Here is a 14,996-nt window from a genome sequence, read left to right on the forward strand (position 1 = left end):
TCAAAATATTGAGAAAATCGCCTTTAAAGTTGTCCAAATGAAGTTCTTAGCAGTGTATATTACTAATCAAAAATTCAATTTTGATATATTTACAGTAGGAAATTTACAAAATATCTTCATGGAACATGAATTGATTTTTGGCATTAAAAAAAGCATCGATAATTTTGACCCATACAATGTATGTTTGGCTATTGCTACTAATATAACCGTGCTACTTATGACTCGTTTTGTGGTCCAGGGTTATATATATATATATATATATACACATATACATAAATGTTGTTTATATACATATACAGTACATATGTGTGTGTGTGTGTGTGTGTGTGTATATATATATATACACACATATTTATTATGTATATATAAATACACACAGATACAGTATGTATTTTGAAAATATTTACATGTTTATGCATTTATATATTCAGATTCTTATATTTTATATTATATATAAATATATTTAATATATAAATATAACATATTTTTCATAAATATATACATGCATGTGTTTGTATTTATATATACATAATAAATATACACAGTATACACACACAAAAACTTTTATTTAATCGTCTGACAGCACTAATATATATATATATATACTGTATATATGAGGGTGAAATGGGTTTCTCACATTTATTTTCAGTGCTGAAACAGTCTAATTATTTAGATCCAAAAAAGCAATGGAAAAAACAACATTTGGCCGAATTTTAGGCTGTGAAACTCAACTAGATGAAGAAACAGTAGTTTTCCAGTGGATGATTCAGAAAACAAGTCTTAGTTTTGAGTAAACTTTGAGTCTTATATTTCTCATGTGTTTCATATTTTAGTGTTTGACAAGTTACTATAAAGGTTTTCTTTTTTTTTTTTTTACCTCATTCTTTAGTGTTTATCAAAATTGCCAAATTGCATGGACACCAATGGGGTTCAATTTGAGGTCATAATTTCTGTACAGCCTTTCTAAAAATATCTGTGTCTAAACTTTGCATGCATGAGAAAAAGTCACCCAATTTTAAGAAGAAATTAATAGTTTAACCAGTTAATCAAACATGGGTCAGATTGACCCAGACACAACAATGTGTTTGTAGGACTTCTGCATCTGTATGTAGGATTTTCTCAGAGGACTCACTCGACTAACAAAAACATTCATAATTACAATCCCGTGAATGCTTCCTTTCCCACAGCTCTCCTTTGCCAATTTCCTTTTCCTTTTTCGAGCTGTTGTGGTTCTTACCATGGATATTTGAGCAGAATTCATGGCTGTATCTTTGAGTACCTGATGTTTTGTTGTTGTTTTGTAAAGCAGAAATAACTCCAGTGTTTGAGAGCAGACTGAATGAATGACAAAGTCACAAGAAGGAATGAAACTTTCCTTCATCAGGATTTATAGGATCTCCAGCTGAATACAAAGTGCGTGTGTTGTAGCGTTTGAAAAACATCTGGAAATGTAGTCTAAGCGTGCACATCTGTTTTAGTGAAGTGCTGAACAGTCATTGTACAAACGCTCAACAATGTGCATGACATTCCTTATTAAACCACTGAAACATTTCTTCATTCATTCTTCACTAAACTGTATTCATGTTAAATCTGTTTTAAAAAGTCCATTTTGCAGCTGTTCAGTTTTAATCATCTGCTATGGTACTTGTTTGAATGTACAAAGATGACTGTAATTAAACCATATTGGCAGAGGAGTTTTGATGCTGATGTCTATATGCCTGTAAATCCTTACTATACAGTATTTACATCAATTCAGGGATTCAAAGCGTTTATTGTCATATGCCCAGTGAGGAAAACAAGTTTCCCTGAGCAATGAAATTCTTACTTTGCTGTCCACAATGAATGCCAAGACAGTGCAATGCTATACACACACATACACAAACTATACACACATACATACATACAATGTAAGAAACATAAACTATGCTGCAGTAGTAGGAATATAGACTATGAAAAAAATAGAAATATAGACTATGTGTATCTATATATGCGAGTATAGAGTAGAAATATAGAATGTGAAAATAGAACTATAGACTATGTATATGGTATCTACATATGCGAATGTACAGTATTAACTTATGTGCAAAAAAAAACAATAGTGCAGTAACATGTGCAAATTGAGTCAATGCATTTAGCAGGCACTTTATCAAAAGCAACTTACAGCATGTGACCATATATTGACGTACACAGTATTTATGAAACAATAGGTGAACAATACCAGGATGAGCCACACGGAAACCTCTTTGAAAACAGTCATTATTTTTGCAATTCTCTTGGGTGACTTTGCAGCACAGAAACGACACGCTCCAGCCATAATACAGGATCAGTGAATCTGGTCAAGTATAAGACAGAGATCAGGTTGTCTGATTTCATTTTGGCTATGCTAAAAAGACTATAGTTATTGCTCATTCTGCTGTATGCAGAGATTTCCAGGACTCCACATGGAAACTTTGTTGCTTCGTCCTCTTTATTATCTTGTTATCTACAAAATAAGTCACAGTCATCAGATGAAAATGTTTTGCTGTCATTCGTATTGCCTTGCAAGTTCAGAGTTTTGACCAGTATTGTTTTTAGTTTTTAAGATAGTTTCTGTGATTTTACACTTGTGTGTACATATGTAGGTGTTTGGCAATGGACTTTATTCCCTAAACCATCACAAACTCCCAACTCAGTTTCTGTTGGTTTCAGTGCACATTTCAAGAGTATTTACTCTGTTTTTATATAAAGGTTTCAGTAAGAAGGGAACTAATGTAGCTCTTTTCTAATGTGCATTTATTTTTATTTAATTTGATTTGTTTATTTTATTTAATTTTGTTTTATTTAATTTGATTTGAAATATAAAGAGATAATAAACAAGTGGGGGGAAAAAAATCCAGTGTTATTTTAGTTATTTTTATTTTATATAATTAATATAATAGTTTTTATTAAAAAATTTTATGTTTTAGTTAAAGTTGTAATCATTTTGCTGTGTGTTTTTGGCATTTAGTAGTTTTATATCCATTTATATTTATATGTCTTTATAGTTATTTGTTTTATTTTTTATTTCAGTTTAGGTATTTTATTTCAGTAATTTGCCAAGGCAACATTTCTTATTTTCATTAAGTTTTTCAATCAAATAAGTCATTCAAATTAAAACTTTAATTTAATTTAATTTAATTTAATTTAATTTAATTTTATTTAATTTAATTTTATTTATTTTTGTATTTTTTTTATTATTATTTTTTTAATATACTTAATTCCTATCATTTCCCCCCATTTTTCTAGACAGTCAACTATAGAGATCATAAGGAATTCAGTGATTTCAGATTCTGATTCCACTTCACGATTCTGTTTCCTTGATTTTTAAGTGCTCTCCTGCCTAAATAATTGGCAAGTGGGCACTTACTATATTTTAGACACATTTTGTACAGTACTATAATGTTTTAAGTAGTCAATGAATTGCTTTATTATAACTGAGTAACCTAACAACAGGTCCAATTGACTGATCCAAATGATGACTTGAGTCTTCAAAACCGATTTATCAAGAAGAACTTGTTCACAAGACTGTATGTTTGTTGTTGCGTGCAACCAGCAAGACAATGCAATTGAAAGATGCCATTGTGTTATGTTTCAGCATCCATTCTTTCTCTCATAACATTCAGATTCAATTCAGATAAAACACAATTTCACATGCAGTGGTGCTGTAGATTTAATCATTAACCAAACTGAACGTCATTAAAAATAAGTCATTTGTTTGTGAATCAGACTACACTGATCACGCTGTGTATGTTTGTTGTTAGGCGTCTGACAATGCAATTTGAAAGATGCCATTGTATTATGTTTCAGCATCCATTCTTTCTCTCATAACATTCAGACTGTTAACTCATAATTCAGATAAAACACAATTTCACATGCAGTGGTGCTGTAGATTTAATCATTAACCAAACTGAACGTCATTAAAAATAATTATGTTGTAGTGTTTTTGTTATGGCTATGGTTTTCCGTTGCCAGCATCTGCTTCTATCTCTTCTGTCTCTCACATTTAGATCAACACCAATGGCTTTGTTGCTCTGGAGAAGCCAGCAGGAGAATCCGAGTATCTGGGTAACATGCCGGCTGCTTTTGGGATGATCGCTGCTCTGCAGGGCGACCTGGACACCAGCGACGGAGTAGGAAAGGTGTTCTTCCGCCAGGACTCCAGTCCGGCTCTTCTACGGCAGGCGGCCGATCACATCAACAGAGCCTTCCCTGAGGATGACGTGGTGAACCCCATCAGCGCTGTGGTGGTCACATGGGTGGATGTGGCGTCCCATCGGGCCGAGAGCAGAGGAGATGGACTGGAGCCCACCGGAAGAGTGAGGTTCAGTTTACTTGTGGGCCGTTCACACATACAGCCATTTTTAACATGCATTTTTCATTGATGTATTGTTGGTCTTTTCTACTGCTGGTTGCCTTGCTTTATTGGTAATGCAAATCTGTGTATGTTCTGGACCTAAAAAAAATGCATCACTATTAATAATGCATGCATCCTACTCACTTGTACTGCAAAATTCATATTCCTAAAAATAATTTTTTTGAGTTATTTTAAAATATTTACAAATTGCAAGTTTAATTAGCTTTAACTTGTTTAATTAAAGTATAATTGCATAAGATTTAAGACTTCATATAGGTTGTATTTTGAATATATTAATATAATGTATTTTGCTCTGCAAGACTTTTTTTTACTTCTTTTAAATATAAAATTTAGTTAAAAACAAGTGAAAAAATCCAGTTATTTTAGTGTAATTAATATACTATTACAGTTTTTATTAATATTTGGAATTGGTCTTTTATATTGTTTTCATTTTTATTAAAGTTTTAGTCAATTTGTCGCGTTTCAAGGTTTAAAATCTTTTTTTATTTTAAATATTTTACACTGCAGATCTTTGCACTTATTTTAAATATAAAAGAGTTAAAAACAAGTGGGGAAAAATCCAGTGTTATTTTAGTATAATTAATATTTAAAAAAAATTTTTTACATTTATTTAATTTAATTAATATAATTTGAATATGTTATTACTATTTTAATTTTATATTTTAGTTTTAGTCATTTAGTCATTATGTCTGAATAGTTTTATTAATATTTATGTCAGTTTTAGTTTTGGTAATTTTAATATTTTAACTTGAACTACACAAAAAGGAGAAATGTTGCTTCGGCAACTAACTGAAATAATATACGTTTTTCAATAAAATCACCGACTTTCACTGAAGGTGAATGACTTCCAATGGCTGTGTCATTGCAGATTGCTGCATGTGTGAATTATAAGAGTAATGGATTTAACTGATCGTGCACAAATACACTCAAAGAGTTAATAAATCATATTCTTTATCCTTATAGCGACATACGTTTCAGCTGGTCATCGCTTCTCTGGAGACGAAGTCCTATGCGATTCTTCTCTACCCGAGAGAGGCGATGCAGTTCCAGAGCACCAGCAGCAGCTGCACGATGCACGCCGGCTTCAGTAAAGGACAGAAGACATACTTAGTGCTTTATAAGAAGCAAGGGCCGTACTATCGCATCACAGACGACACCGAGGCGTCTGTCAAGAACTTGGCTGAGTAAGTTTGGTTGCTGTTAGTGCTGGAGTTCACCTAAATATAATTATTGTCATCATGTACTCACCCTAATGATGCTCCAAATCTTTTTCTTTCTTCTGTGAAACTGAAAAGTGGAAGACGCTTCATGCGGGTCTTTTCTACACAATTATATCATGACCTCGTCACAAACTCCAAAATGGACCAAAAAACACCATAATGCTCCTTAAACTAATCGTAGAAGTATAGTGCATACAATAGCTTTATGTAGAATGATATTTGAGAGCTGCAATAGAGGACAGTTTCGGTGAATAGCGTCTGTTCCTCAGTCGAATGAAATACAAAAAATCTGTATTTTTGTCTTGTTTTCCAGAACAAATATCGAAACATTCTTAAACCAAGAAAAGTTTACTTGAGAAGCAAAATGCTTAAGATATGAATTCTTGTTTTCTGAAAAAAAAAAGTACATAAACACTTTTATTTTTCTGACCCCATTGACAGATATTTTTCTTGTTTTAAGCATAAACTTTAATAAATTAATTAATTTTGATACATTTTTTAGCAAAGCTTGATATCTTAAATTAAGATTTTTTTTAATTGATTTAAGAATGTTTATATCAAATAATCAAGCATATTTAATTATTAACCGCTTTGAGCTAAAATATTTTATCGAGATCGGCAAAAAATGGTTTTTCTTTAGTACAAATATCTAAACATTCTTTAATCAAGATACATTTACTAGAGAAACAAAAAAAAGCTTAAGATATTAAGTCTTGTTTTCTAAAAAAAAAAAAAAAAATCTAAATTTTGTGAATTTATGCTTAGAACAAGAGAAAATATGTCCATTGGGTAAAAAATATAAAACTAATTAAAAAAAGAAAGTTGATTTTTATTTCCTCACTGACAGACATTTTTTTTTCTTGTTTTATGCATAAACTTTTCATAATTGATACATTTTTCATAAAACAAAACTTAATATCTTAACTATTTTTGCTTAACAAGTAAATGTATTTAGGGATGATTTAAGGATTCTTTTGTTGATTTATTTCTATATCTGTTTATATCTAAGATCTAAAGTCATTTTCCTTCTTAATTAAATGTCTTGATTTAAGAATTTTCTGAAATTTATAATGGAAGACAAAACAAGACAAAATATTAAGTATGTAAAATCTTTTTTTTTTTGCAGTTTGGCCTACTTTTTTCTTATAGTCTTATTGTATTTAGTCTTCTGGTAGTTTTTGTAATTTTTGGAGCTGGACAGATGTGCATTCACTATGAATTGTAAAGAAAAAGATCTTTGTGAAGGTCTCTTCTTACAGTATGTTCCATTGGAGCAACTGGATTTTTATTTTTAGGTGAACTAATAATGTTTTGGTGGCATGTCCACTCTTTAGCAGTGTAAGTGTTCTTTGACCATGTTTTCCCATAATGCTGTTGGATGTCTTTTCCAGGCAGACTAACTCCGGAAAGCTTGGTGTGTGGGTGTATAAAATAGGAACGTTCCCTTACTTCACAGACGTCGCTCCTGGAGAAGTGCCAGACTTACCTTTGGATTCCCACCAATATCAGAGCACGAGAAAGCCCAGCCATCAACACCCGGTGTATCCTGACGTCCAGCAGGAGAACCTGGATGGAGTTTATGATCGTCCAGAACATCCTCCACCCTTCCAGGTGCAGACGGTTCAGTACAGACCTGAACGACTGGCGGTCGTGGAAATCGAAAATGAAGACAACATCGAGGTTGACGGTCAGCATGAATGGTTTATTTACCTGAACAATATACAACTTTGTACTGTTCTTGAGCTGAAATTATCCCTTTTTTGTCTTTTTCTGCATACAGTATTTACATACAACTCCGGTGAATGTGGTGGACAGAAATGCTCTAAATTTGGTGAATGCAGCAATTATCCGAGCGGACGATGCTGCCAGTGTGAACCTGGATACTACGGCAATGGGGTTCAGTGTGTTCCTGATGGTAATGCCTCTATAATGGACTGCACTTGTTATTGGTTTCATTTATGTTAAAGAAATGTTTTCTTATGGTGGGTTATGATCACTGACAGCAGAGAAAAATAATAAATAATAAAAAAATTATAAAAAAATTTAGCAACACATTCACATTAATGAGCAACACATTAATGGTCACATGACACAAAAAAAAATTAAGTGCTTTATTGTTAGTATTTATGAGCATTTATTAGTATTTAGAAAGCATATATATATATATATTAGTGCTGTCAATCAATTAAAAATTTTTACTAATTAATCACATATACATTATATATTATTATTTTATTATTATTGTTGCATATATATATATATATATATATGCAAGTAATAAAATGCACAATATTTAATAAAAAATAATCAAGTATATTTTGTACAGCAAAAAAAAAGACTAATAGACTTTACATGACAAACAAATAAAACTGTATTTTTTTGGTTGTTTCTTGTTATTTTTATAATGAAAAAAAATATTTATTTTAAATTGACATTTTTATCATTTTTTTTAAATCACTTGTTTGTGTTAAACCAAATATTTACAATTATGTAAATATTTACATATAAAAATAAAATTTCTAATTAAATTAATTAGTAGGTTCTCATCAACTCCCAAACCCTTTATTGGAATAAACAATGTTTCACATATGATTTGTTGTTGACATCAAAGACTGTCTCAGTCGTATTCTGGGACAAAAAATTAAGTGTTATTTGAATACAGTATGACTAAAATGAATACATGTTTCATGTTGAGCTGGTAAACACATATCTGCTGTTGTCAAAAATGTTATTTTTTATCTTCAGTCTCTCTTACCTTAATCATATTGTTAAGCTAGGCCATTTATGGTAATATTAATAGAGTTCATGTTTGAAATCTGTTAAATGGAATTTTTGTTACTTTCATACATTAGACAGTTTTTGTACTGTGTTGGGTTCAGTGTAAGATCTGAATCTTGAGAACAGCTACAGTCATAATGATGTCTGATGATCTTTCACAGGTATTCCTCAGAGGATGAACGGTAAAGTGAGCGGCAGGGTGTCCGTGGGAAACTCACCGGTGCCCGTGGACTTCGCCAGTAACGATCTCCACTCGTATGTGGTGGTGAATGACGGCAGAGCGTATGTGGCCATCAGCGCCATTCCAGCGATCGTTGGCTTCTCTCTGCAGCCGCTGTCGTCCGTCGGAGGAATCATCGGCTGGGCCTTTGCACTTCAGCAGCCGGGCTTCAAGAACGGCTTCAGCATCATTGGTGAGATTCTCAGAGAATTCATATAATGAGAAGTCCTCAAAAAGAGCCATCTGAATTCACATTTTTAACATTTTTAGCAAATAAAAAATTGTAAAGGAGATCTTATTTAGCTCAGGGTTATTATAGTTAACTAAAACTGAAAAAAAAAAAAAAAACATAAAAATCCTCTAAAACGTCTTCATTACAAAATAAACGTTAACTGCAAAATAAAATATAAAAAGCTTACTTCAGCTTATTGGCGAGACAATATTTCACATTTTAACCTGATTTACTTAATGTACTAAAATAACTAAAACTAAAATTCAATAAAATTTAATAAAATCCATGTACTGTAAACACCTATAAAAGTAACAAAAACTATTAAAAAAGGCAAAAAACACACAACAAAATTACTAAAACTTTACTGCAAATAAGAATGGAAATATAAAAATAAAAGAAGAAATACTGATAATCAAAAATCTAAATATTAATAAAAACTATATTAGTATCTCAGTGATACTAAGACAACATTGATTTAGATCAAGGGATAAATTGGGAAAAACAAACAAACAAATAAATAAATAAAAACAATTAATGATTAAAATAAAAAATACAATAAATAAATAATACATCTAACAGTACAGTACTATAGTGAGTTGAATCCAATTATTTTCCAAATATTTTATACGTATTTATTACATGTATTTATTTTTTTAATACTTTTTTTAGAATATAAATGGGGTCTTTATACGTTAAAAATATATAGCTGCATACATATTTTAGGATTGTCTGTGGCTGGTATCTTAAACATTAAAAACTCCTGACTTAGATAGCTAGACGTCTTTCTTTATAGTTCAGTATTTCCTAAATCTTCATCGTCTTTCCTTTTATTTTCTATTATGACATATGCAGATGAAATCATTCACTACTGGATGTAGGAGTACTAGTAATACTTCCCTTTCTAATTTCATTATTAAACATGCATGACATTTTCAGAGCAGTTATTTGGGTGCAAAAGCACTTAAACTTGTAATGATGGAGTGTTAGATGTATAGGAAGCTGTAAGATGCGTTGTGATGGAAGAGCAGCAGAGCCAGAATACAGCAAATATTTTTTGATAAACAATTGTTTTAAAATCAGTGTATTTTCAGTGAACTCTCTGTTTTGACACATCGGTTTGAGTTGTTTGCTGTGCGGTGATACAGCCTCACACTCCCTCTTTGACCTGTCTGTCAGGCGGAGTGTTCAGACGTCAGGCCGACGTGACCTTCCAGCCTGGCGGGGAAAGGTTGACTATCTCTCAGGAGTTCAAAGGCATTGATGAGCACGACCACCTGATGGTTGACACCAAACTTGAAGGAAAGATTCCTGAGGTTCCTCAGGGAGCCACAGTTCAGATTGACCCCTACACAGAGATCTACCAGTACAGCACCAACTGTGAGTCAAACCATCATGACTGCATGTGTATGCATAAAAAAGTAATGAGTATGCATAATAATACAATAATGTATGCAACAATAAAACAAAAATGAGTATGTATAAGTGTGCATTCTAAAATATGCACGAGTTTGCATATTACAACTTATTTGAGTATGTATGAGTATGCATGATAAAACATGCATGAGTATGCATGATAAAACATTCTTGAGTATGCATGATAAAACTTGCACAAGTATGCATGATAAAACATGCATGAGGATGCATTATAAAACATTCATGAATATGCATGAGCATGTATGAGTGAAACAAGAATGAGTATGCATGAGGATGCATTATAAAACATGCATGATTATGTATGAGTATGCATTATAAAACATGCATGAGTATGGATGATAAAACATGCAAGAGTATGCTTGATAAAACATGCATGAGGATGCATTATAAAACATGCATGATTATGTATGAGTATAGATGATAAAACATGCATGAGTATGGATGATAAAACATGCAAGAGTATGCTTGATAAAACATGCATGAGGATGCATTATAAAACATGCATGATTATGTATGAGTATAGATGATAAAACATGCACGAGTATAGATGATAAAACATATGTGAGTATTCATGAGTATGTATGAGTAAAACATGCATGAGTATGGATGATAAAACATGCAAGAGTATGCATGATAAAACATGCAAGAGTATGCATGATAAAACATGCATAAAGACGTATGAATATGGATGATAAAACATGCATGAGGATGCATTATAAAACATGTATTAGTATGCATGATAAAACATGCTTGAGGATGTATATGTATGATCAAACATGCATGAAGATGCATTATAAAACATGCATGAGTATATATGAATATGGATGGTAAAACATGCAATGAGTATGTATGAGTAAAACATGAATGAGTATGCATGAGGATGTATTATAAAACATGCATGAGGATATATGAATATGGATGATAAAACATACATGAGGATGCATTATAAAACATGCATGCATGATTATGGATGATAAAACATGCATGAGTATGTATGAGTATGCATGATAAAACATACATGAGTATGGATGATAAAACATGCGTGAGTATGCAGTAAGTATGCATGATGCGAAGTATCTCCTTTAGCAATATGTTATGCTTTGCGTTTAAGTCCTATTATGAAACCTAATGACTCGTGTGACTCTTCTGTCAGTGATCACCGCTTCATCCACACGGGAGTATGTGATCAATCTGCAGGACCGTTCAACCCAAAGCAGAAGCTACAAATTCAGAGAGACCATCACGTTTCAGGGCTGCCAGCACGATGAAGTCGTCAGAGCCTTGCCGTCCACACAGATGCTCAATGTCGACCAGGTGTTCGTCATGTATGATAGGGGTGAACAGCTCTTGCGTTACGCCATGAGTAACAAGATTGGAGACGTCAATGGTAAGGGCAGATCTGAGAAAATATTTTGCCTAGGGCTGCACGATGAATAGTATTTTAATCATGACTAAGATTTCTGCTTCTCTTAATTAAGTATAATTTGCCTTATTTATCCTGGAAATGTTTCAATTGACAATTGCATTATCTTGCATTGGTAACAAGCCTCCACAAGCTTTCATGCTTGCAGTTGCCAGATATTAAAACCATGATTTTAAATCCCCAATCAGAGCTTTTCTCTTAAATTGATAAATTTTTCTGCCCAGAGTTTTACTTACTCTTCCCAATCTGGCAACTATGCGGTTTCTACTTATTGCTACTTTTTATTTCAACATTTTTAGTTTTTTACTTGCAATTGCGAGTTCTCAGAATTATGAGATACAAACGTGCAGTTTTGAGAAAAAAGTTTGAATTGCGATATATAAATTCGTAATTAAGAGAAAAAGGTCAGAATTGCGAGAAAACATTTATCCGAGTTAAAGAGTTATAAACTCTCAATTATGAGATATAAACTCAGAATTGTGAGATATAAGTCAGACTTGCAAGATATAAACAGAATTGTGGTCAGAAGGTCAGAATTGTGAGTTATAAACTCAATTGTGAGATATAAAATAAATTATGAGATATAAACTCAGTTATGAGATAAAAACTGAGAATTGCGACATATTAACTCAGAATTGTGAGGAAAAAGGTCAGAATTGTGAGTTATAAACTCAATTGTGATATATAAACTAAATTATAAGATATAAACTGAGAGATGTGAGATATTAACTCAGTACTGTGAGAAAAAACGTCAGAATTGTGAGATAGAAAACTCTCAATTATGAGATATAAACTCAGAATTGTGAGAAAAAAGTCAGAATTGCAAGATATAAACAATTGTGAGAAAAAGGTCAGAATTGTGAGTTATAAACTCAATTGTGAGATATAAAATCAATTATGAGATAAAAACTGAGAATTGCGACATAAACTTAGAATTGTGAGTTATAAACTCAATTGTGATATATAAACTAAATTATAAGATATAAACTGAGAGATGTGAGATATTAACTCAGTACTGTGAGAAAAAACGTCAGAATTGTGAGATATAAACAATTGTGAGAAAAAGGTCAGAATTGTGAGTTATAAACTCAATTATGAAATATCAACTCGGTTATGAGATAAAAACTGAGAATTGCGACATATAAACTCAGAATTGTGAGTTATAAACTCAATTATGAAATATAAAATCAATTATGAGATAAAAACTGAGAATTGCGACATATAAACTCAGAATTGTGAGTTATAAACTCAATTGTGATATATAAGCTAAATTATAAGATATAAACTGAGAGATGTGAGATATTAACTCAGTACTGTGAGAAAAAACGTCAGAATTGTGAGATATAAACAATTGTGAGAAAAAGGTCAGAATTGTGAGTTATAAACTCAATTATGAAATATCAACTCGGTTATGAGATAAAAACTGAGAATTGCGAGATATAAACTCAGAATTGTGAGAAAAAGGTCAGAATTGTGAGTTACAAACTCAATTGTGAGATATAAACTCTAAATTTCAAGATATAAACTGAGAAGTGTGAGATATAAACTCAGAATTGCGAGAAAAACAGAATTGTGAGATAGAAACTCTCAATTATGAGATAAAAACAAACATTTTTCTTTGAATGTATGTAATGGATCTTCTGGGGAAGTAACAGTTGATTTTTATACCACATCCGCAGGTGGACAAACGGAAGAAAACGCCTGCTTCACTGGCAGACACGGCTGCGACACTAATGCCGTCTGCAGACCCGGACAAGGAAACCAGTTCACATGCGAATGTGCCGCGGGCTTTACTGGAGACGGACGCACTTGCTATGGTACCATCACAGATTTTGCGTAATTAAATCAATCCTCAGTCCATCATTTCAATTAAAACAATTTCCTGTTTCATTTCCCTCTTAAAACGGGCCACTAATCTGCTTCCTTCTGAAGGGAAATTGAGTTTTTGTCCATGAAATTACTGCTTGGCTTCCTAAGGGGGCTGTTTCCAAAACAGTCTTCTAATCAGACGTCAAAATTGCCCAGACCTCTACAGATGTGACCCATCCCTTGCTGCTTAAAGGAAATTACACAAAAACGGGACAGATGGTATCTTAAAGAGCAGTAATTAGGAGAACCGACTGTATCGTCGTTAGTAATTCATGAGAATGTGACTGAGGAAGTCTTTTTGTTTAAGATAGCATTAAAGCAAAGTCTAAAAAAGCTTGCGGAAATCCTCAGGATTGGTCAGCTTCTCTTTTCTCATCAGACATTGATGAATGCAGGGACACTCCTCAGATCTGTGGGCCGAACGCCGTCTGCAATAACCAGCCGGGAACGTTTCGCTGCGAGTGCCAGGATGGATTCCAGTTCGCCAGCGACGGACAGACGTGTGTTGGTACGTCAGAGTCTCACGAGTCACTACGTGTTTATGTCTGTTTGTATTCATCACCGTTATTTGTTGACAGAATCCCCCTGATATTTAGATTTTAAAATACAAAGCAGCTGATTTGCATCATAGAATGTCCACAGTGTTAAACCAGCTCTAAAGTCATGGACTAAATATAATCTAAATAAAACCAGAAGACTCGATTTTCATGGGAAGACTTTAGAAACCACGTCCCTTGTTTATATCTGGTCTTCTGTAAGAAAGAAAAACCATGAATGAGATCTTCTGTTGTTTTTTCCAAGACAAGGTTGAGATTAAATGGAAAGAAAATGGAGATTTGAGACAAAATCCCTTGTTTCTGATCTTTCTGAGGAAAAAAAAGACCTTAGGAGGAATTCCCAGTAGAGGATGTTGCTCATTATTTCAGCCGTCTGCACTTTATTTGCACATTTATCTAAAATTAACATACTCAATTAACAATTAATTAGATTTATTATTTAAATGTAATAGATTGATTTAAGTTTTAAATGTATTCAATATTTAAATGTAATGCATATTTGATATTTGAATTTACTAAATGTATCATCTAATTTTAATTCTAATTGTAATATTACATTTATTTATTAAAATGTAAATTGTCATTAAAAGCACAACATCGTAACAGCCCTATAATGGATTTTCTTAAAGCAATATTAAATATCTTATTCATTTCTGTTTATTTGGAGGTATTAAGATTCACCTAGAAATACTGAACGAGTGATTTAGTCACAAGTAACCTTTTCTTTCTTTCTTTCTTTCTTTCTTCCTTTCTTTCTTGATTTGAAATGTTCACTTTGTAAAAAACCGCGCAATATACTAAACATAATCTAAATCATAATATATATATATATATATATATATATATATATAAAATGTGTACACTGCCGTT

The 14,996-nt window shown here is 32.3% G+C and overlaps 1 protein-coding gene across 1 annotated transcript in view; it reads left to right on the forward strand.

Annotated features, from left to right (window-relative positions):
• Positions 1–14,996, forward strand: part of LOC107750138 (nidogen-1-like) — a 38,875-nt gene that overhangs the window by 3,242 nt on the left and 20,637 nt on the right. Inside the window, exons 2-10 of the mRNA XM_016565405.1 lie at positions 4,026–4,334; positions 5,357–5,577; positions 7,005–7,300; positions 7,394–7,528; positions 8,553–8,804; positions 10,020–10,220; positions 11,431–11,664; positions 13,380–13,517; positions 13,949–14,077. Coding sequence (XP_016420891.1) covers positions 4,026–4,334; positions 5,357–5,577; positions 7,005–7,300; positions 7,394–7,528; positions 8,553–8,804; positions 10,020–10,220; positions 11,431–11,664; positions 13,380–13,517; positions 13,949–14,077 — 1,915 coding nt within the window. The remainder of the gene's footprint in view (positions 1–4,025; positions 4,335–5,356; positions 5,578–7,004; positions 7,301–7,393; positions 7,529–8,552; positions 8,805–10,019; positions 10,221–11,430; positions 11,665–13,379; positions 13,518–13,948; positions 14,078–14,996) is intronic.

Source organism: Sinocyclocheilus rhinocerous, unplaced genomic scaffold (assembly GCF_001515625.1).
Source record: "Sinocyclocheilus rhinocerous isolate Xijiao unplaced genomic scaffold, SAMN03320098_v1.1 scaffold1822, whole genome shotgun sequence".
Classification (NCBI taxonomy): Eukaryota; Metazoa; Chordata; class Actinopteri; order Cypriniformes; family Cyprinidae; genus Sinocyclocheilus; species Sinocyclocheilus rhinocerous.